At 40.9% G+C, this 26796-nt stretch overlaps 1 protein-coding gene across 2 annotated transcripts in view; it reads right to left on the reverse strand.

The window, feature by feature from the left end:
- Window positions 1-26796, reverse strand: part of efr3a (EFR3 homolog A (S. cerevisiae)) — a 126127-nt gene that overhangs the window by 92430 nt on the left and 6901 nt on the right. Inside the window, exon 1 of one of the 2 annotated variants that reach the window (XM_056391788.1) lies at window positions 23129-23324. The exons of the other annotated variant lie outside the window; for it this stretch is intronic. Coding sequence (XP_056247763.1) covers window positions 23129-23153 — 25 coding nt within the window. The 5' untranslated portion in view covers window positions 23154-23324. Of the gene's footprint in view, window positions 1-23128; window positions 23325-26796 lie in introns of those variants that run through there. 2 annotated transcript variants of the gene reach the window in all.

Raw genomic sequence — 26796 nt, forward strand, 5'->3', positions numbered from 1 at the left:
AATTTTTAAATAATAATTTTAGTTCAACAAATTTCAACTAATTTCTAAATTGTTAAATACTGTTCAAACATATGATTATGAATCTGACATTCAGCTTCATAGTGTTCAATGCCTAGCGCTACGGACAGGGATCAATTCCTAAACCCTACAATTCAATATCTGAGTTTCAGGACAAAATCAGAGCAGTAGCCCACTTTAATATCAACATGGTCTTCAACAAAACATGACCCAACACAAAGCAAAAAAAAAAAAAAAGAAAAATTTTGCCTAAATAAAATAAAGGCTAGATTATGCTTTCAATCAGTAAATAAGGAAAATATAAATCTGATCAAACCTTCACTGCCTCTGTTTTCAGCATCTGTTGCACCTAAAATTTTCATCTGTTCGCAGTAAGTATTGAGGTTTGATGCCAAACACTGCAGAGGACGGGACAGGTTAGGTTCGGGTTAGTTAGCTGATAATGGTCGATTTTTTACTTGAGGTTAAAAGAGAGGTTTGTTTCTTACAGCGTTTGTTTTTTTTGTCCGTTTCATATGATTTTCAATTCATTTTAAACATTGTTGTAATGATGTTTTTGCTAAGAAGTTCCTCTGTTTGAAAAGTGCTATCTAAATAAACCTGCCTTGCTGACTAATTTTAAAAATTGGCTCAAATAAACAGTGTGAACGTGACCAGACGGAGGGTCATCTTCTGACCTACCAGAGTTCAACAGGCCTCGTCTGTTTGAGGCTCGGCTGTAGTTGAAGGCTCCGTCAGCCTCAGTTCGAGGCACCTGCCTGTACCTCCTCAGGATCCTCCGTCTCAAGTAAACGCAGAAAGACGGCATGACTGGAGTAACTTTAATTTGATCCAAACTGTGGTCCTCACAGGTCACACGGCGTCAACATGGAGTCTTTAAGTCACAAAGGTACGACTGGTTCTTCAGACCTTCACGAGGTCTTCTTTTGCAGGAGTGAATCCGCCTCAAGTGAATCGTGCTGATGTTGATTTCACCCACAACAGAAGAGGAGGTTCCATAAATCAACCAGGTAAGAACATCAAAGCCTCAGCAAACAACATCGCAGCTTCACCTCCCCACGGATTCCTCCGGCCACAGGTTCTTTAGAAACATCCTCTCCTTGATGGACTCCAAGCTCAGCCAATGGGACGTGGGCTCGGGCTGCGCGTCTGTCAGCGTCCGGGATTACCCTTCATTCTGACAGAGAAGACGAGACGCCGCTGGGTCTAATGTGGGCCTGTCTGCAGCGGCTCGGGTTACCGGCCTCTGTGTTCAGAGGAAAATGTGATCCAGCACAGAGACGACGAAAAAACCTGGAACCAAATGGGCCTCGAAGTTTCTGCGGCTTCACGTTCTCAATAACCTTGGAGAATGTGCTCACAGGAACAGAAAGATAAGTGATACTAACTCTTTCATTTACAGTAACTAACCTGGCTACTGTTGGCTCTCTGCAGAGGCTTAAATCTCATGTAAAGAAGGAAACTCTTTCCTCTCTCACATGTGAAAGGATTAAAAATCAACATTATCATATGTTGTCATAAGTAAAGAGCAGGTTATTTGCGAAATTCAGATTCATTTACACACACCAAAGCTTATTTATTCTCTACATTACAGAGCTCGTGTTTTCACTGAAATCTCCCTCACAATGCTCCAGGAAAACACAAAACCTAAAATCACATGTGCCAGCTTTAGTTCGAAAGTATGGAAAGAGGAGTAGTTATTGTAAATTTAGGCTCTAAATTTCTACACTTATCTGATTTCACGCAGTAAACCAATCTCTAATGTAAAGATGGAAAACACCTTAAGTGTTCAGTATTAACCGTGGTTAACTGTGGTTGTATGTCTCCACCAACCAGTCAAGTTGCAGGAAACATGGTCACAACCTCCCTTTTCTGTTCAGTTACAGCATCGAATAATGGCCAGCGTATTTGCAGACCATTCTGATGTCGCAGTGAAGTTGACCTTTGACCTTTTGAACATCCTGTTATTTGTCACCCTGACCTTTACCTTAGACCTTTCACCATCAAACTCTTAGAGGTTCATCCTTGAATGTTGATGCTATATTTGAAGAAGTATCCTCAAGACATTACGGAGATATCACATTTACCAGAATGGGACGGACAACCCAAAAACATAATGTCGCCGGTACATTGGAATCCTTAAGTATTTTAAAAGCAAGTTCTCCAGTACTTTAACTCAAACAAAATTTGACTGAACAGCTTTCACCTGTATTGGAGTCATATTTGACCAGGAGGATCTATATTTTCATTTAAGTAATGAGGCTGTGTACCTGTCCATGTTTGATGTGCCTCAGTGTCAGTTACTGTATCCCTGGTTTATGGTAATAATCTCTTTTATTTCCTTACAGACACGTTTTAATAGTTTTTTTCATCGGCTGTCATAAACACTGTCTCGCATCAAGCCTGCACACAACATCCAGTTATTCATTAAGAGTAAGAAGTGATCATTATTACATCTATGACCTTGCATACCAAAAATGTTCACTTTAATAAAAGCAAAAAAGACTTTTTCTATGGATAATTCAACTGCATGTAGACGATTCACATCAAGTCAGTCTAGATGCTGATAGTTGGTTATATTTTATGTCTCCAAACACTACTTCCATCTTTCCTCCAGTCGTAAGTATCCACACAGACGGCCACAACCACACACACCACAGTAAATCTCACCTCCAGTAGCGCTGTGTGCTTTAATCTGCACCTAAACCGTCTGCGAGGAGCGTAATCTACAAGATTAAAGAGCGCCCTCAGCCCTCCTGATTAATTCCCCGGCCTTTGACGAGCAGATGAAAGCCATAACGCCGTGCTCACTCCACACTGTCGATCCGTGGCCTGACAACATCGTCCCCACACACGGGGCGCCTCTTGTTCGGCTCAAGTCTTTGGAGAGGAGTGTGCGAGTGAAGCTACTTGTCGTCCGGCAGCAAAAGGCTGAAACATACTGTAGTGTGCAACTCTGAAGGTGTTGTAGATCCGAGTCGGACCACAGACGCGATACAGAGGCAAAAAAATCTACCGGAGTTACAATATCATTGTACATTTTATTACTGGGCGTAGGACGCGGCTAACAATTGTTTTCATTACCATTAAATCTGCTGATGATTTTTTTGGATTAATCAGTTATTTGTTTGGTCAATAAAATGTCTGAAAAGAGTGAATAAATTCTCTTTCCCATGGTCCTAGGTGACATCTTCAAATATCTTGTATTGTCTGATGAACGGACCAAAACCCAGACATGATCAATTTACAATGATATAAAACAGAAGAGCAGCAAATCATTATATTTAAGAACCTGGAATCAGGGGTATGTTCGGAAACGTGGCGATAATTTGATCAAAATAGTTCCCGGAAACAAAACCCACTGAAACACTGTGTGGTATTTCAGCGATAAAAATTAAACTTGACCCAGACTGAAGTTCCCAGACTAAACCCACACAGGACTCTGGCTACAGGAAGATCAACTTCAGGTTTAAAAAATGATCCAACTTTCCACATCTATCTCCAAAATGGCCCCTGTTGCTGTCAGAGCCACAGTGGAGCAATAAACATGAAGAATCACGACTCCACAGTTACAGAACAAAGTCAAACTTCTCCACTTAAAACTATCACAGTGATGGCTGACGAACGAGAGAGAGTCTCCTGATACTGATCCACGGCTGTGAGTCTGTGCCCGTTTGTTGTATTAACACATTCATACATGAATATCTGTTAAACACACATGCAAAAAAAAAAACCCTGTTATTTATGCGTTTTGCAAATGGCCAAAGTGTTTGCTTGCTTTGAAAATCATGGCCCTGAATGGCTGGTGGGCTCATTGACTTGCATTACCACATCCTGCTTTTGAACCTTGAAGGGTGCATGCACAAAAACAGATGATGACCCATAAATCCCCCCCCCCCCGTTGCTCTGCCTCGGCCCCAGCCAGACGGATATCTAAATTTATACTGCTTAAAAATCGCCTTTTGTTGTGTGAGGCCTGGAATTCTGGCCGGCTTCAGCAGGCTGTCAGCGGGATCATCTGACCGGACCCGAGATTTCTCAGCAAGGAAACTCCTCAAGGTCTCTTTTATAGTTTAGATTCTTCAACAGAAGGTGGACTGAGTGTGCAGTAACACAATGTTGAAAATGATCACGGTTGGACAGAAAAAAAAAAAAAAAAAACCTGGAAGCTTTGCTATGCAACTTATTTTTAAAAAACATTGGCAGCTCCAGAGAGAGACACATATGCTACGATACTCTGTACTTAGACTGTATTCAAATAAAAGGACTGTAACTTTCTGGTTAGTTGCACATTGAACCAAACACTAACTGAACATTTATTCATCCTGTTTGAAGGTGAATCCAAAACCTCCTTGAAACATCTGCTTCCATCAAGTCATCCAATCCAATTTACACAGGCCAGGTTAGAGGTCAGGGCTGCTTTACATTTACACTTGAGGCATTAAGCAGCTGCCTGTTATCCAGGTGATCAACAACATAAAGAATATTCAAGACCATGTAGTGGTATCAGTTTGTTGTAGACACAGTCTTCCTGTCATGAAGACGACACAGTCTTCAGCTACAGTTCTGGCATTTAGCTTTCCATTCCAAACGGCCACACAGTACACTTACCACCTGCGTCAAGTGTCTGTGTGTTTGTTAGTCAGTCAGCAGGATTACGCAGAACAGTACAGGACCGGTTGGCACCAAACTTGTGGATGGATGGGGGATGGGCCAGTGACAAACACATTACATTTTGAGGCAAATCCGGAAGATTTTTTATGAATTTGAATTTGCGTCATGTGAAGCCTGGTGTCACTCTCTGAGTGAACTTCTAGTCACTCACGGACTCATTCCAATGGACTATTCTCTCAGGACCTGTTTCTTGGCCCCGTTTGAAAACTCCTATTTTTGATTTAGAACATTAGCACTGCTGCTGAACTGAGACTGGCCATCACAAAACAAACAGCAGCACTGATGATTGACTCCAGTACTCAAAAGGTAATTTTGAGTATTTTATGTGCCTAAACCAAACTAAACTACAGAGGCGGCAGATACAAAAAGAGTCATATGAATCATTTTATAAACAAACTCCTGCAATTTTGGAAGCCACTCAAAATATCATCCTGCTGTTAGGAGCATCAGGAAGGACATTACAAAAAATATATTTTGTCTTTTTATTGCTTTTTGTCTTTTATCTGAGGTCATTGCTCTGTTGCATATTTACTTACTATTTACATGAGCTGGAACAATCTCCACAAGATAAAATCCAGATTTAAATCTCAAGAACTCACCTAAAGTATCTACTGTATATTGCACTCACCTTTATCCAGCCTTGGGAATCATGGAGCATCACATCTGAATCTTAAGTCGACAGTTCTACCCGATTCTTCCCTCAAGTTTCTCAAGTTGACTTTACTTTTTTGCTGGTGAACATATATTAAGACTACTAAGATTTCATGTCTCTTATTATAATATAGTACCTGTTCCACTTTGAGCCTCAGACAGAGGTTATTCATTGACATTTCCTATTATTCATACAGTAGAGGGATTTCAGATGGATTAGAGGGCATCAGATATTGTCGTCTTGAGCACATTCACCTTCCCTGTGGCACCGCCTTATGAACATTTAACCAGCGATCAGAAAACACTCTGCGCCTCGTGATAAATGTGTTATGTTCAAATTGAATTATGATCCAACTGTAGATAGTGGATTTGTTGCGGAGGCGGTGGAAGCTCAGTATTTCTCATTTAAATATTCATGCAGGGTAGACAAAGGGAGGAAATGGAAACTGAATCAGACGAAATCCCAGGTTTCACATTTCCTAGACGGAGGAGGAAAAACGCAGGCGGTGGAGGAGGAAGAGGAGGAGGAGGGTGTCACGAGAAATTCAAGCTCTTTGGAAGCGCTCAGGTGGGAAGGTATGACGTGGTGACACAAGTCCAAAATCTTGTCACCGCAAAAAGACAAAAGGATTGTTTCTCTCGAGCACAGTGAACTGAAATAACTGCACAAAGGTGAATTACCAAATAAACAAACTAATGTTCTTGTAAGAATTATGTGAAATCCTGATAAATTCACACAGTGAGGAAGCAAGTCAGAAGGAATACTGACATTGTAGTTGAAGGTTTCAGGTTTTGGCTCAAGGAAAAGAGTTCATGTACCCTCTCGGATAAAAAAAAATAAAAAAAATGAAACCCTTTTATTTCTTGGTGTATTTTAGTATGTCACTGCCTGGCAAAGGCCACGGCTCCACAAAAACAAGTTGGAGTTGTACAGAATTTAAACAAAAGGAAAATGCTTTTCAGGGTTTCTGCTTCTGGAGACGCTTGAGACGTCTTCCTGATTCACTTGATATGTGGCTGTGGACGTACCAATAAACTCAATGGTAAAGAACATTTGTAATACTGCACAATGCACAACGCAGCCTGGATGACAAAACAAAAGATAGATACTGAGCTCTAAAATTTCCCCAAAAGGGACGTGCAAAATTGCTGTATAAAAAAGGTTCTCAAAATGGATTCCAGTTGTTCTGAGAATTATGTTCTGGGTGTGAATGATACACCTTTGCATTCCTGCAGAGCCTCAGACCGTGTGGAGATGATTTTCACCACCATGGAAACAAGTGAACTGAAAGCTACAGACTGCACTTTGACAATGTCAGGACTTCATTACACTTTGATTCCACAAATATGATTGATCTAATGACATGATTTGTCCAGCCGTAAGGTTCCATTGGCAAATCATGGTTAACACATTAATGAATGCTTAAAGCTATCTCATAAAGTCCCCAAACAAACCATACTCCAGGGATTTTCTCCACCACGATAGGCGGAAATAAAGACATAATAATGACAGTATTGCACTATGCTATGTACTTTGTGGCTATGTAAATAAGTTTGTTGAAAGATACTGAAAAATGGGGTTAAATGTTAGTATGTGTTGAAATACCAACACTAGATTCAACAAACAAAAAGATGCAACAGTAATTATTCAGTCAATCCATCTGCCAAAACTATGACGACGTAAACAAGGATCAGGTGGTTGGCAGATTGAAAAATTGAATTTTCAGTTGATAGAAAAATACATACAAAAAATTTTGACATGCAGATCACCAACCAGGTCCTGACTGGATGCTTCCAGCAGAATAAGGCCCTCACATCCATTATCTCTACATGGTTTCTGGACAGTTTACTTAAATAAACTGCAAGACCGCCGGGTCTAAACACAACACAACACCGTCAGGACACCCAGTGGTGCATTTCCGGAAAAACTACAGGAACTGCAAGATGATAACATCAGGGACCCAAATGTTAAGGTTTGCCCGCTCAGGATTCATGCTGCTCTGGCGGACAGCAGGGGTTCAATTTAGTACCACAGTGAGGTCTAGCTTATAAATGGGGACCCCGGGAGTACATCCAGTGACATTTGGGCCTTTAGAAACACATTAGAACAGAAGCTCCCTTCTCTCCAGCTGGCTGTTTCATCAGTCTGCCACCAAGGGGTAGCCAACGCCGAACAGCTCGAAGAATGACTCCAATGGCCGAGCCGGGAGATCCATCAAAAGCAGCGGGGAGGGGGATGATTGCAGCGCTGGCCCATCCATCTCTGAGCGAATTACAGCCACTGCGAGGGAGAAATCAACCGGAGAAGGGAGGAGGAAGCCAGGGAGAGGAGGACAGGAGAGAAACAGTGAGAAGAAAGGGAGAATATTAAAGAGTCAAGAGAAAAGGAGAGTGGAGGATATGAGGAAGGAAGGATGACAGGGATGAAGTGCAAAGGACATGGACAGAGGGAACAACGGAATTGATGATGGAATAGATGAGGCACAGGAGGGGAGAAAATCGACAGAAGAAAGGAGATATAAAGAAAAAAGGAAAAGAAATGAATTATAATGAGAAGGAGGGAAAGACCCACGGGGAGTTAGAAGGAGGAGGACAAGAAGCAGGGAAGGATGGATGGAATGAGGGGAGGATGTAGATGGTGAGAGAGGAGACTGGTTAGGCTACAAGGTGACAAATGAGCCCAATATAAAGTCTGTTCTCCCACCTCCATCCAGCCGCCATCCTCCCCTCCGCCTCCAGACGATGAATTTGTGAGGAGGCCGAGGACAAAGACATCGATCATCAATCTGATGTCCAAAAACAAACCCCGGGTCTACAGACAACCTCGTCCAACGGCTATGAAAAAAACAATACTTCCTCATTTATTGACACAAGGCTTTCTCTTAAGTCCGTTTCAAGAGGGTCATGAAACTCAACCACCCAGACGTCTCACTCTCAGCCCCCAAAACTGCCTCAATCTCAGGGGTGGGGTTTAGAGAGAAGAGGAGCTGATAAAACTGAAGCTGGTGGGCGTCCAGGGGGAGGGAGTTGGTACGAACCAGCGCACAGCCACAATCACCTGTCTAAGCCTTTTATCGACGGCGGGAGATGGAATGAGAGGATTTAGCTGGAGATCTCTCCTCATAAATCCTCAGAGCTCAGCAACCTTCCACAGTTTAAGGCTTTAGATCACTTTCAATGTATCCCAGTTCATCCTTCCGCTTTGGGCAAAATGACGATACAGAGGACACAGCAGACTCAGATTTGACGTACTTACTGTCAAAATATACAGGTGAAGTACTCTAACAGTTTGTCATTTGCATCATTTTATAATCAAAACTAGCAATTATTTTTTGGTATCTTAAAAGGCTTCCAATGGATTTTGGCTTATGATCCTTTATAGCTTCATAACAGGTTGTATATGTTGATGAATGACGAGCAGTTCAGCTAAAGAGCAATGGTCCCTTTTATTTAAATAGATTTTATACCTGAAGATGTCAAACCCTCTAGTACTTCCCTAGAAAAAAACGTATTATTTACCTTACTACCACTCCATGTGCCCAGGCAGGGCTTTAGTAGTAACTGGGCAAAACAGGAAACCACCCCAAAAGGATGCACCAAGGATCCCAAACCCTAGATCCCAAAAACCCAGGGTTTTGAAATTGTATATGAAATAATTATAACAATGCCGAATATAATGAACACTACACGGCTATAGGCTACGTCCACACTCAAAATGCAAATACAATTCAAAATGCCTCACTTCACACCTGGTGTCCACACTACTCCAAAGCTTAAACAGAGACTTTTAGAAACACTGCTGCTCCTGTTTTAGTTTGAAAAATACAAAGTGGCTCTGACAGCAGCCACAGCTGTGAGTTCCTCATGTTAAGTGATGAACTGAGTCTCTACACAACAGGCAACATTAGTTATATTGAAATGGATTTTTAAGGTAAAAAAAACTACCCAACAAGTTCAATAAATTAACTTATATCTAATTAACAAGACAATAGTTTGCACAGCATGCCACATTCATAAAGATAAAACAGATTTACAAGTTCAAAGACAAAGAAATACACATAAGGAAATGTTTCTACTGAATATATAGGGAAATTATAAATAAGCATTAGCAGTGAAATGTATTCAATTACTAAAAGTGGAAGTAATGGTGAAGCAGTGATCGTCTCAGAAAGATAAATGGCAAGGAAAATGAAAAAAAAGGCAGTTTTCAGTCATTTTGCCTGAGCTTTCAGTCTCTTGTTGAACACAAACTGTATTTCCTAGTAATTACAGCCATGACATGAATGTAGTAACAGATAGGTAGAAGATAGCAGAACCTGTAAACTGCTCGTGGAGTACGTGAACTAAAGTACTTTTAACTTCACACCTTTGTAACTCTCTCAGGAGGCCTTTGGAAGCTGGTGGTAGGGCAAATGTGTTCCAACAGGGGGCACCACACAACTGTGTGGGCCTGATCTTATGTTCTATTAAGATGTGTGTGTACAGCATCACTCAGCCTGGTTCTTGTGTTATCAGTGTTGTGGCGACCCGGCGACACCGACATGATGAGAAAGCTTCCCGGCTTTGACGGAAAGATAATTGGAGCATGAAGAGCAGCACAGATCCACAGATCCAGTTATTACATCTGACGGGACTCTGATAACCCAGACAAAATAACTGATTATCAGCCGTTAGGATTCTCGATCTCTGCTAATTAAAATCTCTGTTGTACAAACCAGACGTCAGTTTCCGGCACTGTTCCACCACAAAGCACCAGGAAACATGGAAGTCTGGGGGGGGGAGGGTGGATGCTGTTTACTGCTCCTCCTCTCTCTCTCTCTTTTCAGCATTAAATGTTAAAGTGGGAAACTTCAGCTGCTCTCCAGAATAAACTACCTCTGGAAAGCCACTGCATGGTGCCGCTTTAAAATTTTAAATATTTAAATGTCAGTGTTTCCCCAATAAATTGTTTTAACTGAGAAATGTTCTTTATTCTTTCAGTTATCATTTTATTATTTGTGATGGTGTTACATGTTTTTATCATTTTATATGAAACTGGTTTACTGTATTGCTCTGCTTTCTTACTTTATCATTCTGTTTTTTTTGGTTTTTAATTTAGATTTTCTGAAACAATTGATTTTACACTTGTACAGTATTGTTGTTTCTTAATATAGTTTACATGTAGTACATAAGTTATTTCATTATCATTGATGTTTTATTTATATATTACATTTTCTCAACTTTGTTTCAATTTCTGTCCGTTTGATTTTGTTTTTCCATTTTTATTTTACTTTTTAAAACCTTTTTAATTAATTAATTAATTAATTTGTTTATTCTTTTTTAAAAGGTCCCATATAGTCTAAAAGTAGATGTCCATGTGGTGTTTGATTATAGATCAGGTCTAGGTTCTGTATTAATACTGTGAAAGTATCAAAGCCTCAGTCCACAGAGAAATGCACACAGCCTGTATTCAGAAACTGAGCCATAAAACCAGCCGTCAGGACTTCTGGAACTTTGTGATGTCACAACAAAGCAGTCATCACTCTCAGTTATGCCCCAAGCCCCGCCCACCTGGGCCCACCATCCAACCTTGCAGGATTTGGTTGGTTTTAAGAACCAAAAACCATCTCAGTGTAGTTTTACATCTCCTCTCTCAGGCTTCTCTCTGGAGCTCTAGTAAAAACAGGTCAGTGAGCCAATCAGAAGAGAGAAGGCTCTGAGCCTCTCTTGGTTCTTAAAACACAAATATATCTCCTTATGGATCAACACTTCAAAATAAAATACAGGAAAATTGTAAAATATGGACTGTTATTATTAACTGTTTCTTTTACACACATTTTCTTTTGCAGTTTTTGCTGAATATTATGAACATTGACATTTAAAGTGTGATTTTTGATCTTTAACTGAACATACCTGAAATAATCAAACATGTACTGATCCAACATGTACAAATATGTTCAGTTCTCACACACACACACACACACACACACACACACACACACACACACACATCAGTGAAGCATTAAACACAGCAAAGATGTATGAGCGGCAGACTGCAATGACTTTTCTGTGACATTTCTGTGGACAACTCAATACCCATCTCCGAGGTCCCAGCTGGTGGCCGCGGCGTTACTGCGACACTGCACGTTTGTGTGATTCCCCAGACAGCCGTGGACGTACACTGACAATGATCACAGGAAAATCTCTCTGCTGCACAACTACGCCGGAGAGTGTGTGTGTCGTTTAGTCAGTGTAGATGTAGATGTTAGGAGTGCAGGTGCATGTGAACTGAAACATGGATATGGACATCAAATATATCTGAGCAGTTATGATCTACAAAACACAACGATTTTCTATATAAAATGCCAGATGGCACAACTAAATGTCATCGAGGAACATCGAGAACTGTCGAAGGCTTCACCTGCTGCCTGACACCGTCTTCAAAACATGGCCTCACCCTACTGCTGAGACCGCGCACAGACTGTAACTCCACCGGTCTTGGACTGCAGCTGGTGACAGCGATTCTTCTTCTGCTCAGGTGGGGAACTCCATCTTGCTTTATAAGTCGCTCCTGCTGCCGTGCACACCTGGAGGCAGACAGCGTGTTCTGATATGCCGTCTCTTTTCTGAACCAATTCGTCTGCCTCCATCTTCAGTTACCATCTCTAAACACGGATAAACTCGCTTCGGCGCTTCACCTTTTCTTTTTTGCTTTTCAGTTCCCTCCGCTCCAGATACAAACACACACACCTCCTCACCTAGGTCACACACGCGGAGAGTTTTGCTGGATGGGTGGGGGAGTGTGTCTGTGAGAGGGAGAGAGCGAGAGGAGCCAATTTCATGCCGCCGTCTTGAAACAATACATCGCCCACCCCAACCTGTGTGTCCAGTGTTAACATCCTCTGTTGGTAATAACAGCATAGCCAGTGTGCTCCACAGAGTAAGACAAGCTACTTGACTTAGCTGCAGTGATATGACTACCTCTTGTCCAGTTAGTGAACGTCACGTACAAGCTTAGGCTGAACTCAAACTTGTCCTGCACACACACATCTTCATATATTATATTTCACTTTTCAGATGAGTCTATTAAACTTTGGATTATAATCTACAAATACCTACACATGGAGTAAATAAAAATGCTGGTTACATGTTGCCTATCTAAGTGCTAAAGGGAGAAGCAGGTGGTAAAGGGGCATTTCATTTTTTGATATTTAATTCTACAGATAAATGTCAAAAACTGTAAATTAAGACACAAAAGACAAACGCGAATAATCCTATCTATAATGATGCTGAGGTCATTCAGTCATGCGACGCATCCTCATGGACGCCGGCACAAAAGCACCGCTGCCGGAGGTTCTAGGGGAAACACTGATTTCAGCTTCACAGAAAATGTCTCTACTTAAGTTGAGGGTTGCATTTATCAGCTGTTTTCACTGTTAATCCAGTAATGTTCTGATTAACTGATTAGTCTAAATTGATTCAACATCTTCCTGTTTATATTCCACTTAACTAAACCAATACATGAACGGTACACACTCATTGTTACATAACCCTGGAAGCTTTTCTACATCTACAAACCTATGACGTGGTGATGCAGAGGGCCCAGTGCCACTGTCTCAGCAGCAAACCAAACTTATCTATTCACACCTGAGTAGTTCAGGACCACCCAGGCCAACAGGGATGACCCTGCTGCTTCTGCTGATGGCAGTAAAAAGGCATCAAAACACGTCTTCCATTTTCCATCTACCAAGCCTTCAGTGTACTGTCAGCTCACAATGGGAGCTCGGGCTGAGTGACAAAGGCACAGCACAACACTGCCATCATCAAAAACCTCCCAAAAAAAAAGGAAGAGGGATCAAAACCCTGCTTTCCCTTCTCCCGCGGTGCTGAGGGATGTGTCTGTCAGAGAAAAAGGAGAAGAATCTCAATGAAAAGAAAAAAGGTTTTCTGGCTCTTCCGTCTCTACGGATCCAAGTTCAGCATCCTCAACCCGGGAATGAAATATCACCCAAAAAAAAAGTTTTCTTACAAGCAGCAGCTGGATCTGATGAACAGGCATTACTGTAACAGCAGGGAAGCTGAGATGAGGCTGAGTGCAGGAAAAACTCAATCCTAATCCTTTTAGTAGGTGATTCCTCCCTTGGATCAAATTGCAAAACATCTGAGTGAGGCCATTTTTATTTCAGAAATATATTCAAGGTGGTTTAACAGATATTTTGGGTTGGTTAATGGACACAATAGTAAATTCCTCAAAGAAAAAACTGAAACTCTCAACTGAACATTATCTAACGAGAGCATCTCCACTCAACAAACTAGGAGCTGAAAGCTTTTGTTCAAGGGCACAAAAGCGGCAAAATAACCATCTGGTCTGCCAAGACATGAACTGTTCTCTGGGCTCAATTTTAGAAAATCTCTGAGTGGGTTATTTCCTGCTGCTTCCTCTTCTGACAGACAGTCTCAATGTCTCAATGAGGCAGCGAGCAGACTGCCAAATGCCACCACAGGAAGAGATCTACAGCGTTCACAGGCATATGGCGCTGTTTATGCAACACCACTTGAGTTTACTTGTGCTGAAAAAACACATCTGCTCAGCGCAGCCGTGTGACAATGAGCCAGCACTGCACCCACAACAACTCTGGAAAGTTTTAGCATCATGTCACGGCACAAAACAGGCTTTTAAAAGCATTACAGTAGGAAATGGGACATATCAAAGGGTAGCAGACAGAAATGAGGTGGTCTAAAATCACGGCAGCACTCGTCACAGCCACTTTCAGAATGACCAATTTCAAAAAGCACTAGATATAGTTGGAATTGTGATTAAATACATATTCTTTAGATGGATATAAATGTGTTTATTTTTTTAATAGAAGCAGCTCTTGTTAAAAATCTAATAAAACTATTTCGAACAACCAGTCCTGTAACCTGAACAACCTTCTAATACGACCCATACGAGTGTCTCCTGAAATAGCGCCCATACTGCGGCTGGAGTACTAGACCTTGGTTGCCATGGTTGCAATAATAAAAATGCAGACTGTACTGAGAGCAACGTACCTACCTTCATTGCAATGGTTGCTATAATAATGGTCATGGTTTGGTTGGGGTTAGGGAAAAAAAAAAAAAAAAAAAAATCACAATTTGGGTTACTTCCTCAACATTAGACGATCTTTGTTGCCATGGTTACAATAATAACAAATGATCATGGATAATAGAAACAACAGAAACAACTACTACTTTCACATGTACTGACTTTGTTTCTTTTTATACTTCATCAACGACACAGTTCCCTTTGCTCCTGTCATCATTACTATGACCAATAGATGTCGCCTAGCAACAAAACCTAACTACGGGTCATAATAACCTGCTGCACAGACGACCTGTGTGATGTGACGTAGGTTATTGATGTATTTTCCCGCTGCAGCTCTAATTACCTCACGTGGACCTGGGCCTCATTATTCATTCAGTGCAGCCTGATTATTTAGGATATTAGTGTTGGATTAGAAGCCTGCATCAATTCAAATCAGCATCAAAATTCAAAATCTGATCTAAAAGTTATTATTAGTAGAGACACGGGAGCAGCTGATGTCACGAGACAAACATCCAGACATGAAGTGCACATAAGAAGACAGCAGACCATATACACATCATGTGACTGCAGCTGCAGGAGGAACCATGGCGAGCGTCCAGCAGGAGACTGAAGCAGTGGACCGTGTAATTACCGTAGACCATACAATTTCTGGAGCTCGTCATGCAGCTATACTGAGCACAGTGAAGAGTCCTCAGGTCTGAGCGTCATGGAGGAGAGACACACAGTCACAGTTTGGCCTGAAGCGCAGACCTCTACAGTCTCTTCTGTGATTTTAATCTCTGTTTGACTTTAGTTTACTTGGAGATTTTGCTATAAAGTTGAGAAGCGTGAAAGAGTTTTTATAAGAGATCAAAAGTAATCTGTGTTTGTTGTTGATTGAAACAAGTAGCATCCACCAAAACAGGAAGCTTGAAACTTTTAGTTCATCTCATCTCTTCTCCATCCCCAACGATAATGTATCAATAAAACTATGACAACAGTTACCTAACACCACTGAGTATTATAATAACTTAAGAGGCTCAGGTAGCAAATTAAATGTGCCCGAAAAAAAGGAGTTGACTAAACACATCTAAAAATCAATGATAAAACTAAGGATAAATTAAGTAATTGCTTCATTTATTTACTTTAAATGAAGTTAACTTCTCCACTGTGAAACCATGTTACTAAAATATATTTGCACAGCCATGCTCATATCTCTGTGCATTGGCCTGTATTTCAACCTTCACTTGGAACAGGGAGATCTGAACTCTGCACCTCAGAAACACCATGGATTTACTATAGCTACATTTACAGTGTTCATACACTGAACCAGGGCTCAGATAGATCTCAAGTCTCTCACAGAACTAAAACTAATATGAGTAATATGAACTAATATAACTAACTAATATGAGATAGTACAAAAGACAAAAGCCGTGGAGCTGCGTCTGCTGACCATTTAAGGAAACAAGATTTAGTATAAACTGTGGCTCTGCACCACTCAACCAGGAACAGAGCCTCATTTTCTGTCTACAAATTGTTTCAACAAGACTGTCAGGTTCATGAAAACTATCAGACAAGAATTAAAGAGCTCCAACAGATGCACAGTTACACGCCATCACACCTGGCCTGAAACTATTTACTGTCTTATTTAGTGGAAAAGGAGAATCACATATATATTCTACACATTTTGTCCTGTTTTGACAGTTAAATGCATTGATGGGGAAACATCTGATTATACTGTACATTGTGGTCATTTTGAAACTTAAGTATAAAGTAACATTTTGGTTGAATATAAATCCGTAGTTTTCACTTCTGAACGAATGAGATCGCAGAAACAAGCAGCTGAAGCGAGACAGGGTGTCTGGGCTCGGCCTCAGAGAGAGGGTGAGGAGTTCTGAGTAAAGCCACATCACAAGGAGTCAGTGTAGGTGGTTCAGGAATCTGTTTAGGATGCCTCCTAGGCGCCTTCCTTTAGAGGTTTTCCAGGCACATCCAACTCCCCAGATCCCAGGGTAGACCCAGAACTCGCTGGAGGAAATACATATCCCATCTGGCTTGGGAACACCTCAGGATCCCCCAGGAGGAGCTGGAATACTTAGCTAAAGAAAGGGACGTCGGGAATACCCAGCTTAGCCTGCTGCCACCGTCACCCGACCCCGGGTAAGTTGAAGTTGTTGGACGGACGGACGGACGGACGGATGGATGGATGACTGGAGATACAGTACCAGTCAAAGGCTTGGACACCTTCCCAATCACTTGAATGAGAATGTGTGCAAACTTTTGACTGGTATTGTATCTCCATCCATAATTTTGAGAATTCTTTAACTACACTGGAGTTTGTTTTTTCAATTAATCAATTGATTGTTCAGTCTTTAAAAAAAAAAAAAAGGCAGGAAAAAAGGCAGCGAAAAATGTTCATCACCTGTTCTCAAAGCCCAACTTGGCGTCTCTTGAAATGCTTTGTTTCATGCGACCAACAGTCCAAAACCTAAAGTAATTCAGCTTACAATGATTTTTAAAAAAAACAAACAGACAAAAGCACTGAATTCTCACATTTGAACATCTGTTCCTCGGAATATTTTGCCATTTTTGTTTTAAAAGTAAATTTATCACCATAAAATCATAATAAAAACAACATCATCTTTGCTCAGGAAGGTTTGAGCGATCAATATTTAGTGAAAAAACTCCAGCTGTGTATCATGGCTTTGCTGGATCTTGGCATGGTCAATCAATACGTGATCAATACCTTATTAAGTTTAATCAGGTGTGTTTGTGGTGGAATTTAACAGCAGCAGGCACTGAGGAGGTTTCAGATCCAACATGAGATTCAATAACTAAGCGGCAGAATGATTTCGATCTTGGTGGTGATGTCTGGGTTAAACGTCCCTGATTCACTCACAAAGTGTGTGTAGTCGTGGACCTGTGAGGTTTATGAGCAGTGAGGCTTTCAAGTCAGAACCAAGAGAGTCTTGCATCTTTAAAACTGAAGCAAATCCAATTAACCGGGACTGAATTAATCTCTATCAGCAATCAGATCTCCTCAACCTGCCAGACACTGAATTAAACTGATCACGTTCAGCCAGTGGCATATCAATTAATCCTGCAGCCAAGACACAGATCCCAGGAACTCAGTATTCTGGGAGCGCTCTCAGTTTACCACAATTTCATTTGGAAATTCTAGAACGTCAGGCCTCTGGCTCTAAATACTTCCCTCCGAGGCTCCGAGAGTGAAACTGAGCAGGTAACAGTGATGGAGGTCAGATCACATTCACAACATCTGACCTCAGATTCATCCTGATGCTCTTATTTGTTCAAATGTCTGATTTAAATCTTTAAAAAAAAAATGCATTAGAGTTTCACCTGTTGATTCATTTTGAATTTCTATTTAATCCTCTCAAATCCAATATCACCGTCAGCCCTGATGCACCAGACTGTGCATCAAAGAAATCATTCAAGATTTTGAGAAATAATCTATTCACTGTTTGAGTCAGATCAATACCAGTTTCATGTTTGTCAGCTAAATATGAACAGATAAAAAGCCAGTTAGCTTTTTACAGATATAACTGATGTTTCAACCACTAACCAGCTAACCTCCAAAACCTGACTCTTCTAACCTGACAGTGTTAGATGCCAATTAATTCAAGCTGTACTACATCACTACAGGATGTGAAATCAACCCATAAACTATTAATGCCATTTTTATTCATCATGAGTTCTGTGTTCTGCAGTTCCACCAATCAGGAGGTCGGAGTGAGGTACAAGGTGGGGGTGGAGCCAAACTGTAGACTGGATCACTCTGCTACTCAAAGGCCATCATCATCATCATCATCATCACCACCTTTGGTAATTAAAGCAATGGTACGTACGCACACACCTTTATAACTGGGTGATGTGTGTGCAGCAGTCGGCCATTATTGATTCAGCCCACACTAATTTTCTCCTCTAAGTCTGTAATTTGAAATATTCATAATTAAAAAGCAGAGATTAAAACACCTGCCTCTCATTTGGTTAAAGTCATTTGAGGCTGTGGCTGTCGGGACCGAGCTCCGCAGCCCAGCATCAGAGTGATTCTAACACCACAGACGTGTTGTATGTGTTGGGACTCACATTTACTAACCTGCACATGCACCAACTCGCACGTGCTACTAAAACAAAGACCAGAGAAACTCGATTACAACACACAGAGAGGGGTGTGGCTTCGTTCTCTGCTCTGGACGCCATTACTCCATTGTATCTTTACATAGAAAATAGTTGTTTGCGGCTGTATTATTGTTTAAAATCTTGTTTACAGAAACTTCGAGAAGCTAAAATGTTTGGTATGTATGCTTGGTAAAGGACTAACTAACTGATCATCAAAGAGCAAAATTAAAGTCACTTGAATGTTTTCTGTTGATTGAATTGAATAGTATCGGCACAACTTGAACTCAGTAAAGACACAAAAAAAAGAAAAAAACTGGCTGTTCCAGATCAACTACTTTCTTCAGTGATCATCCCAAGGCTGCTCCACAAAATTATTCAAACAAATTTAGGTATCCTGCAAAAGAAACCAAGCATTGGTGACCACCCACCTGTGACTGTGCCCTACCTCAGTGACACCTGTGTTAAAAACCTATAACATCAAATCCTGTTGTCAGCCAAGTGTCTGAACATGTTAATTTACATTAACATGTAGGGGGGGGGGGGGGGGGGGGGGGGGAGAGTTCTGCATACTCAGAGCAAAAAAAAAAAAAAAAAAGAAAGAAAAAAAATCAGATTTCATTTTCTGGCTGAGAGGTTTTGGACTGGTCAGACTTCAGCGGATCAAGAGTCGACACAAGAGAGTGAAACCACGAGTGAAAGAAGAGCTGATCTGATGCAGATGTCTGCTCATGTTCCTGACAGACGCTCGGTAGAAACTCTCCTGAATCACTTCACTGCACAAAACTGGCAAAAATACAGCATTTGCACCTGTCACTCAAGATCTCTCCAGTCTTTACTGAAATGTGATGCCAATCTTCGTTCAGCACTATGTAGCACATTTTTGGTTCTTCGTAGCCGTTTCACCTACTGCATGCAAGATCATTTACGCTGTAGAGGTCAAGGACGAGAGTCACGGGCCCAGTTTGGACAGTTCATCAGTGTAAAGAAGTTAATTTTAGTTATATCATCAGCTACGTGCTCATTCTGATCCCATCTGCACTGACTGAGCTGGTTATTTTAACCTCTCGAGCTCGCCCTAAATGTCACCCGCTGATGATATTTCTACTGTCAGGACGGAAACTTCTGCTCGTGTGTGTGGAAAAGTTGCAGTTGCACTTTTTAAGAACTCCAAGGTAGCGAGGGAGCACAGAGGACACACACACACGCAAATATGGAGGTGGTGCGTTAAATTCGAAGACACCTACTCAAACAAAGTCAGTCCTCAAAAAGATGAAGTTTTAACTGTACGCTTTTTGGCAGGAAACTGGAGAGGAGGATTTGGTCCAAATCATCTGAGTGAACAGAATATTTATTTGAAATCACCACTGCTTTTTTTGGGGGGGTTGCTTAAAAAGGTTTCATATAGTCTAAAAGGTAGATGTCCATGTGTTGTTTGATTATAGATCAGCTCTAGGTTCTATATTAATACTGTGAAAGTATCAAAGCCTCAGTCCAAAGAGAAATGCTCACAGGCTGTTTTCAGAAACTGAGCCTTAAAACCAGCTGTCAGGACTTCTGGAACTTTGTGATGTCACAACAAAGCAGTCACCGCTCTTAGCCACGCCCCAAGCCCCGCCCCACCTGGACCCACCATCCAACCTTGCAGGATTTGGTTTTGTTTACCTGAAATCTGCTATATTTTTATTGGATCACTTAGAAAACCAAGCAGCCAACCAGAAGAGAGGCTCAGAGCCTCCTCTCTCCAGAGAGAAGCCTGAGAGAGGAGATGTAAAACTAATGTACATTGACATGGTTTTTGGTTCTTAAAACCACAAATGTATCTTCTTATGGATCAACACTTCAAATAAAACACAGAAGAAGAGGAAAAGATGGAGCTTTAAAGTCAAACACTTGTTCAGCAGTCAGCAGCCATATAAGGCCAGTTCATCCAATATTAAAAATCAAATCAAGCTGAATATTTTGACCACAATCCAGAGTATTGAGGTGAAGGCAAAAAGATTAAACAGATAAAGTGACTGGTTAAAAACAGAACTCCCAATGCACAGCCAATGTTAGCGACCAAGTGCTCGTCGGTCACAAGAACAACTGAAGTGAACATCAAACTTAACCATCGCACACTGACATGACTTTCCTGTGACTTTAATTGAGAGTGAACAACGCGTTTCGCCTGTGGCTTCTTCAGGTTCACTCAGTAGAATTACAAGAGCGTTCACAGGTATGTATAGGTCATATGACCAACTATCATAATTCACGAATCAAGGATGAAGTGATTAGACCAAAGACCATATTTATTTACAGAGGTAGACTATAGGTCCTACAGCTGTCCCTCTACATCAGGGGGCTTCATAGCTCTTCATCAGTTAAATTAACCCTTTAAACACAGCGGCAGTTTACACATAACGCTGTGTCACAGGTTGGTATTTGGTACAGCTTTTTATTAGGTTTATTTCCACCTGCAGAGTGTGTGTTTGCGAAAGAATAATGAATGCATGCTTTAGTGTGTGTGTGTGTGTGTGTGTGTAGCGCTGTCCTCCTGCCCAGTCAGCTGATTGCTGCTGCACTGAGCTGCTATTGTGTCATATTGTGAGTGTAGAATGTTTTGTAACAGTGGGTGCGTACAGTACTGTGTATATTACAGTCAGCTCTTCTGACAGTAGGATATATGTGTGTGCGTGTGTGTGTGTCACAGTGAGGTAGTACGGCGGGTAGGAAGGACTTAATTGAGCATGAAAGACAACAGATGACCTCTGGTGCTTCAGCACTGCTGCCAATCAAACATCTGCCAGCCTGAGGCTCAAGGACAGCCACAAACACACACACACACACACACACACACACACACACACACACACACACACGACTTCATGCTAAGATTAACCTGGAAACACAGTCTCGATGCAGATAGTCTACCTGGAGGAACAGTATAGAGCTGAGACAGCTTGATGTGAGGCAGCTGCAGATCTATAAAGGTGGATTTTGTTTTCTAAAAGGATGTTGAGGTGATAGTTCAGGTTATTTGACATGGGGTTGTGTGAGGTACTTATCTATAGTCAGTGTGTTAGCTGCAGTAGATTCACATCAGCTCCCAGTTTAGAGAAGCAGCAGGAGCAACGGTACAGGAGCTGAGAAGAACTTAATATTTTCACCTCTTTATCTTGTCGTCAAACAGCCCTTTCCTTTGGAACTACATTTTTCAACCTTTCACTACCGTTCCTCCGCACAAGCGCACCTACGCTTAGCTCTGTCTGACTCAAACAGCTCATCTGCGTAGTAATACAGCAGTTCAACAGTTCACAAAATATAGTTCAGCTTCTGTACTGGTGGCTCCTGCTGCTTCTCTAAACTGTGCACTGATGTGAATCTACTGCAGGTAACACACTGACTATAGATCAGTACCTCACACAGCCCCACACCAAATGACCTGAACCATTTAAAATATGTTTAAAAAAAAAAAAAAAAGTTAAAAAGTTAATAGTTTAGAACGCGATGACCTTCTTGTTTGTAAGAATTTTATGTTTGTTAAGTTTTCTGAAATGGATATTGGAGCTATTTCATCCCAGTTTTGTTTTTTGTTTTTTATCTTTTTTTGTGACTTAGATGATTGAATAGTGAGAAGTTTTCTTTTCTCAGTTATTAAGAAATAAAATGATTAAATAGAGCAACTGTGTTGTGCTGTGTATTGTTAGTCTCATTGTGAGTGTGAATGATATGGATGTGTATTGATGTATCTGTTGTCATTGAAGAAGTGTTCATAAGGGACCGCAGGAAGAGTAGCCATTGTTACTACATAGTGGGTAATGCTAACTAAATAAAAAATTACACTATCACCTTAATGTGAGTAGAGCTGTCCTCAATAAAGACATTTCCCCACTAGAAGTCAAAGGAATTTCCTTTCCTTTGAATATTCAACTCGTTGTTTTGCGTTAAAAGATGATGGTAATTATTCATTTGCAACTGTCATTTTCTGACCAACAAGAAAACACAAAATATCCTGCTAGCATTAGCCAGTCAAGCTAACCAATCACAAATGAAAACTACAACGAACACATCGACAGTAGTCAGCATTTACTACGGCCATAGTAAACCATGTTTACGCAACCATTTCCCTTCATCTCCTCTCTGCAGTCTATGACGCGTCTAATAAAATATGCAAAAATGTATTTTAAAAAAATGTATTTACTGAAGATGTAAGTATGAGCAATAACATTTTAAGCAGTTTAAACTTTCAGGAGCCGAGAGTAATCCCACAATGACAGCTGATTGAAACAGAATGAGCCTCAATTCAGAAAAACAATAACAGCTACAAATCATCAGCGACACATCCTGACCCATCCCTCACTCGTTATGACAACATAAAATCTGCATCCTCGCACCGATTGGTCTCAAGTTGTGTCATTCAACGGGAAACCAGGCAGCTGATTGGACAGCCGGGGGACGAGTGGGCTCGATAATACAGACGGAGAGCAGATCAATGGCCGCCACCGAGCAGGCTTACTCACAGAGACATGGACCTGGACTCTGTTAGTTTCCCTTACTCTGTCACTCACACACACACGCACACACACAAACAGGAGAGTCACAAATTAAAAAACAAACCCCTACCCGACTCGTTGTTCTCAGAATCCATCTTGTTGGAGGGGAAGCGGAGGACGGCCTGCCAGGTGGACCTCAGTGTCTCCCTCTCTCTCTATCTATCTCTCTCTCTCTCTCTCTCTGTTTCCACCCTCGCTCTCTCTCTCTCTCCCTCCCTCTCTCTCCCCCTCACAAACTGACTCTCATCTCTGACCTTGCAGTGTTTGTGTTTCCCCTCGCCGGCAGCAGCAGCAGCAGCAGCAGCAGCAGCAGATCTGCTGAAGGCTGCAGGTGAAACTGCAGAGTCGAGTCCAAACGGCTAAAAAGCTCCAAACCACCTCGGTACCAAATCCCCAAGAGGGCTGAGGGGGAAACACATTAAACACCCTGCGCACACACACACAAACACAGACACATGCACATTGCAGAGATGACATGAATGTGTGTCCGTGTGTGCTGGATTGAGGGTGTTTTAATCATCCTGATTGGAGTGTAATTATGCAGATTTACTCAATGCTATTGAAGGAATTTAGCATTTCCAAATGAGCATATGTGTGTGTGCACATGTCTATCTGAAGCTGTGAATGTGTGTGGGCCTCTGTGATTGTGTAACTGAACAAGGACATGTGTGTTTTTCCCAATATGTGTGTGTGTGTGTGTGTGTGCGTGCGTGCGTGCGTTCGTACGTGCGTGTGTGCATGTAATTGTAAGCGCTTGTACTTCCATCTATGTGAGGACCAGCTTTATTTTTAGATGTTGGACATGAGGATGTTTTTCTAACGTCTGGGAAATTTCTGGAACATTTTTGTGAAATTAGATATTTGTTGAAACTGAGAGGGTTTTAAAAATTGATAACAAATATGTTAAAGTGAGGGTATTTGAGAAATTGTGTACATTTATTTTGGAAAGTGAGGCCATTTTGTCCGGTCCCAACTTCTTCTCATGGCACTCTGAGGGTTAACACTTTCAGTTTAAAGGTCAAGGATAAAGGTCAAAATTAGTTTTAGGGTCGCTGGGGAATGCTTTATATTAATGAGAGTCCGCACAAGTATAGAAGTACAAGTGTGTGTGTGTATATATATATATATATATATATATATATATATAAATAAATAAATAAATAAATAAATAACAGATGGCTGCAGCAGATACCCTCATACCACACACTAGTCAGACAGCTCAGACACTAATTTTAGAGTCAGTCTGAGCTGAAACTTACTGGACAAACGCCTCTGATTTCATGTTTGTTTTTTCTACATTAAACCTTAAATTGCCATGACAACACTTAAAAGAAGAAGCTTAAAATAATATTTTCCTCACCGAAAATGAAACAATCTGACAGGGACAGATCAATCCGGAACACGCAAAATCCAAAAATCTGTGATGCCGGGTCACGATAGACATCAGTTTAATTTAACTGTCCATTCTATAAGAGCAGCTAACAGCAACCAATCAAAACAAACAGTAACACTAAAGTTTAATAAAAAAGACATCACTGAAGAATTGTGAAAAACAGACACCTCTTTAATTTGTGGTAGAGATGCAGGTTAATAAATTGAATCTGATGGAAAATGTTAAAAAAAAAAAACACCCCCAAATATGCAAATGCTTTTTTTGCTTGACTACTTGTGTTTTTCTTGTTGAAAATGTTACATTAAATTTTCGGCAATTTCAGCAAATGGCTTCTCAAGGTCAGACACTTTCTTTAGGCTGCATTTGTTTACACTTTGGAAAAACTGGCATCATTAAAAGTAGCTGAATTAGTTATTAGCAGGTCCTGTTTGCAGTGCACCCATAGATGTACAAGGTCGACTGTCACTGGATCATTGTGACACTGAAGAAAAATTAAAAACGGGGTTTTTCTCAGGCAGTTTGGTTATAAGGAACATCTTTTTACTTTTCGTCTGCAAAGTCTTTTTTACTTTGCTAATCTTAAAATAAAAACTCAGACTGCAGCTTTGAGTCTGTGAGTTCACAGATTTAACAAACAACATATCACATGCAACAAAAAAAAAAGAAAATAAAAGGGACAGACTGCAGAGCCGGAGGGATCTCACAGCGAGCGTCTGGACTGCTGCTGTGTTAGTCGCATGTGCTCTGAAAACAAATACATGATACAGTGAGAGCTCAACAAGAGGAACAAGGACAAGCTGACATTCAGACTGAAGCTGGACTGTCGAAAAACATCAACATGATACAGACATTAGAGGCACTGTGGGAGCTGCAGGTATTATAACAGGTCAAAGTGGGACAGTAGATACAGTATGAGACTGTACAGTAACAGCAGCAGATATGTAAACTACAATAAACGGTGGTTTCAACATAGTGCTGTTCCCTTAAGTGATAGTTAACAGCTTAGACTGATGTATCAGGCTGAAATTAGCATTTTAATGAATACAAGTCATCCAGCTGCTGAAATACAGGAATATTTTTGCTTATTTGAATGAATTTCTGGTCAAAAAGTCCTTAAAAAGAAGTGCTCAATAATGTGAATCTACAGCTCCATGGCAACAGATCACACTCTTATCTGCTAATGAAGATTGTGGGATAAGATCAAAAGCTTCAGCAGACACTGCGGCTGCTGTTTCCAACATAAAGAATTAACTTTAAAATCTCAAATGATGAAACATTCAGCTACGGAGAGAATAGATGATTTTATATTTCATGTTTATGTTGACACTGTCGGATGTGATATTATTCTTGTGAGTCTCAGCTAGAAGGATACATTTTTTTATATGTTAACTGACTGATTGTGGATATTCAACATAACAAATATCACCTTATTCATGCCTTGTGAATATAGTCAGATATAAAATCACAGGTGCATTACTGCCAGCAGCTACACTACACTACAAAACCGTCTCCAGGTACCATCCCTACTCTCTGGTTGGTCTTCAAAAATGTGTCCATGGTTTTCAACAAGCATCAACCTCTGGGGCTGAAAAATGAAACCAACACTGAAGTGCTACAACCTGCAGTTCCTCTAATGGCCACTAGAGTCTGGCTCAAACAGTGAGTCCCCATAGACTCCCATGTTAAAATGTCCAACTTTACAGCAGAAATAAACATGTTTACAGCCTGGTACAGAAACTGTTTCGGTCTCTAGAGCTAATTTCCCCCTTCATGACAACTGTCTATATAATTCACCTATTTACACTTTATTAAGACTTAAAGTTATGGAGAATTGAGGGCGTGGCCTCTGTGAGTGACAGGTGGGCGGGCATATGCTCGCCACAAACCAGAACGCACCCATGTCTCAGCTCGACGCACACCCCTTTGTCTATTTTTTTTGGATTAGCTGGGAGTTAGGGGCGGAGTCAGGCACTACCAAGATGGCAACAGTAAAGCAACTCACTCTGAGTTTTATAACTGCTCTTCAGAAATCTGTGGGTGACATCACAGAGGCTACGTCCATCTTTATTTACAGTCCATGGTTTTGAAACGACATGCTAGAGGGAGGTAATGTTTGGGTGTCCACATACTTTTGGCCATTGTACTTAACTGCATTTTAAAAACATCTATATTTATAACGACAACTGCTGTTTGAACTACAAAAAACACTGTAAAAATGAATGACATGCATTTTTATTCATTAAAAACTCTTATTATTTTACAAGGGAACCAAAACGTCAGTCTTCCATTTATATTCAGTTCCTCTGATTCAGTTCAAAATTATTTAAATACAAATACTTTGAGGT

This window comes from Seriola aureovittata, chromosome 12 (assembly GCF_021018895.1).
Source record: "Seriola aureovittata isolate HTS-2021-v1 ecotype China chromosome 12, ASM2101889v1, whole genome shotgun sequence".
NCBI classification, from domain to species: Eukaryota; Metazoa; Chordata; class Actinopteri; order Carangiformes; family Carangidae; genus Seriola; species Seriola aureovittata.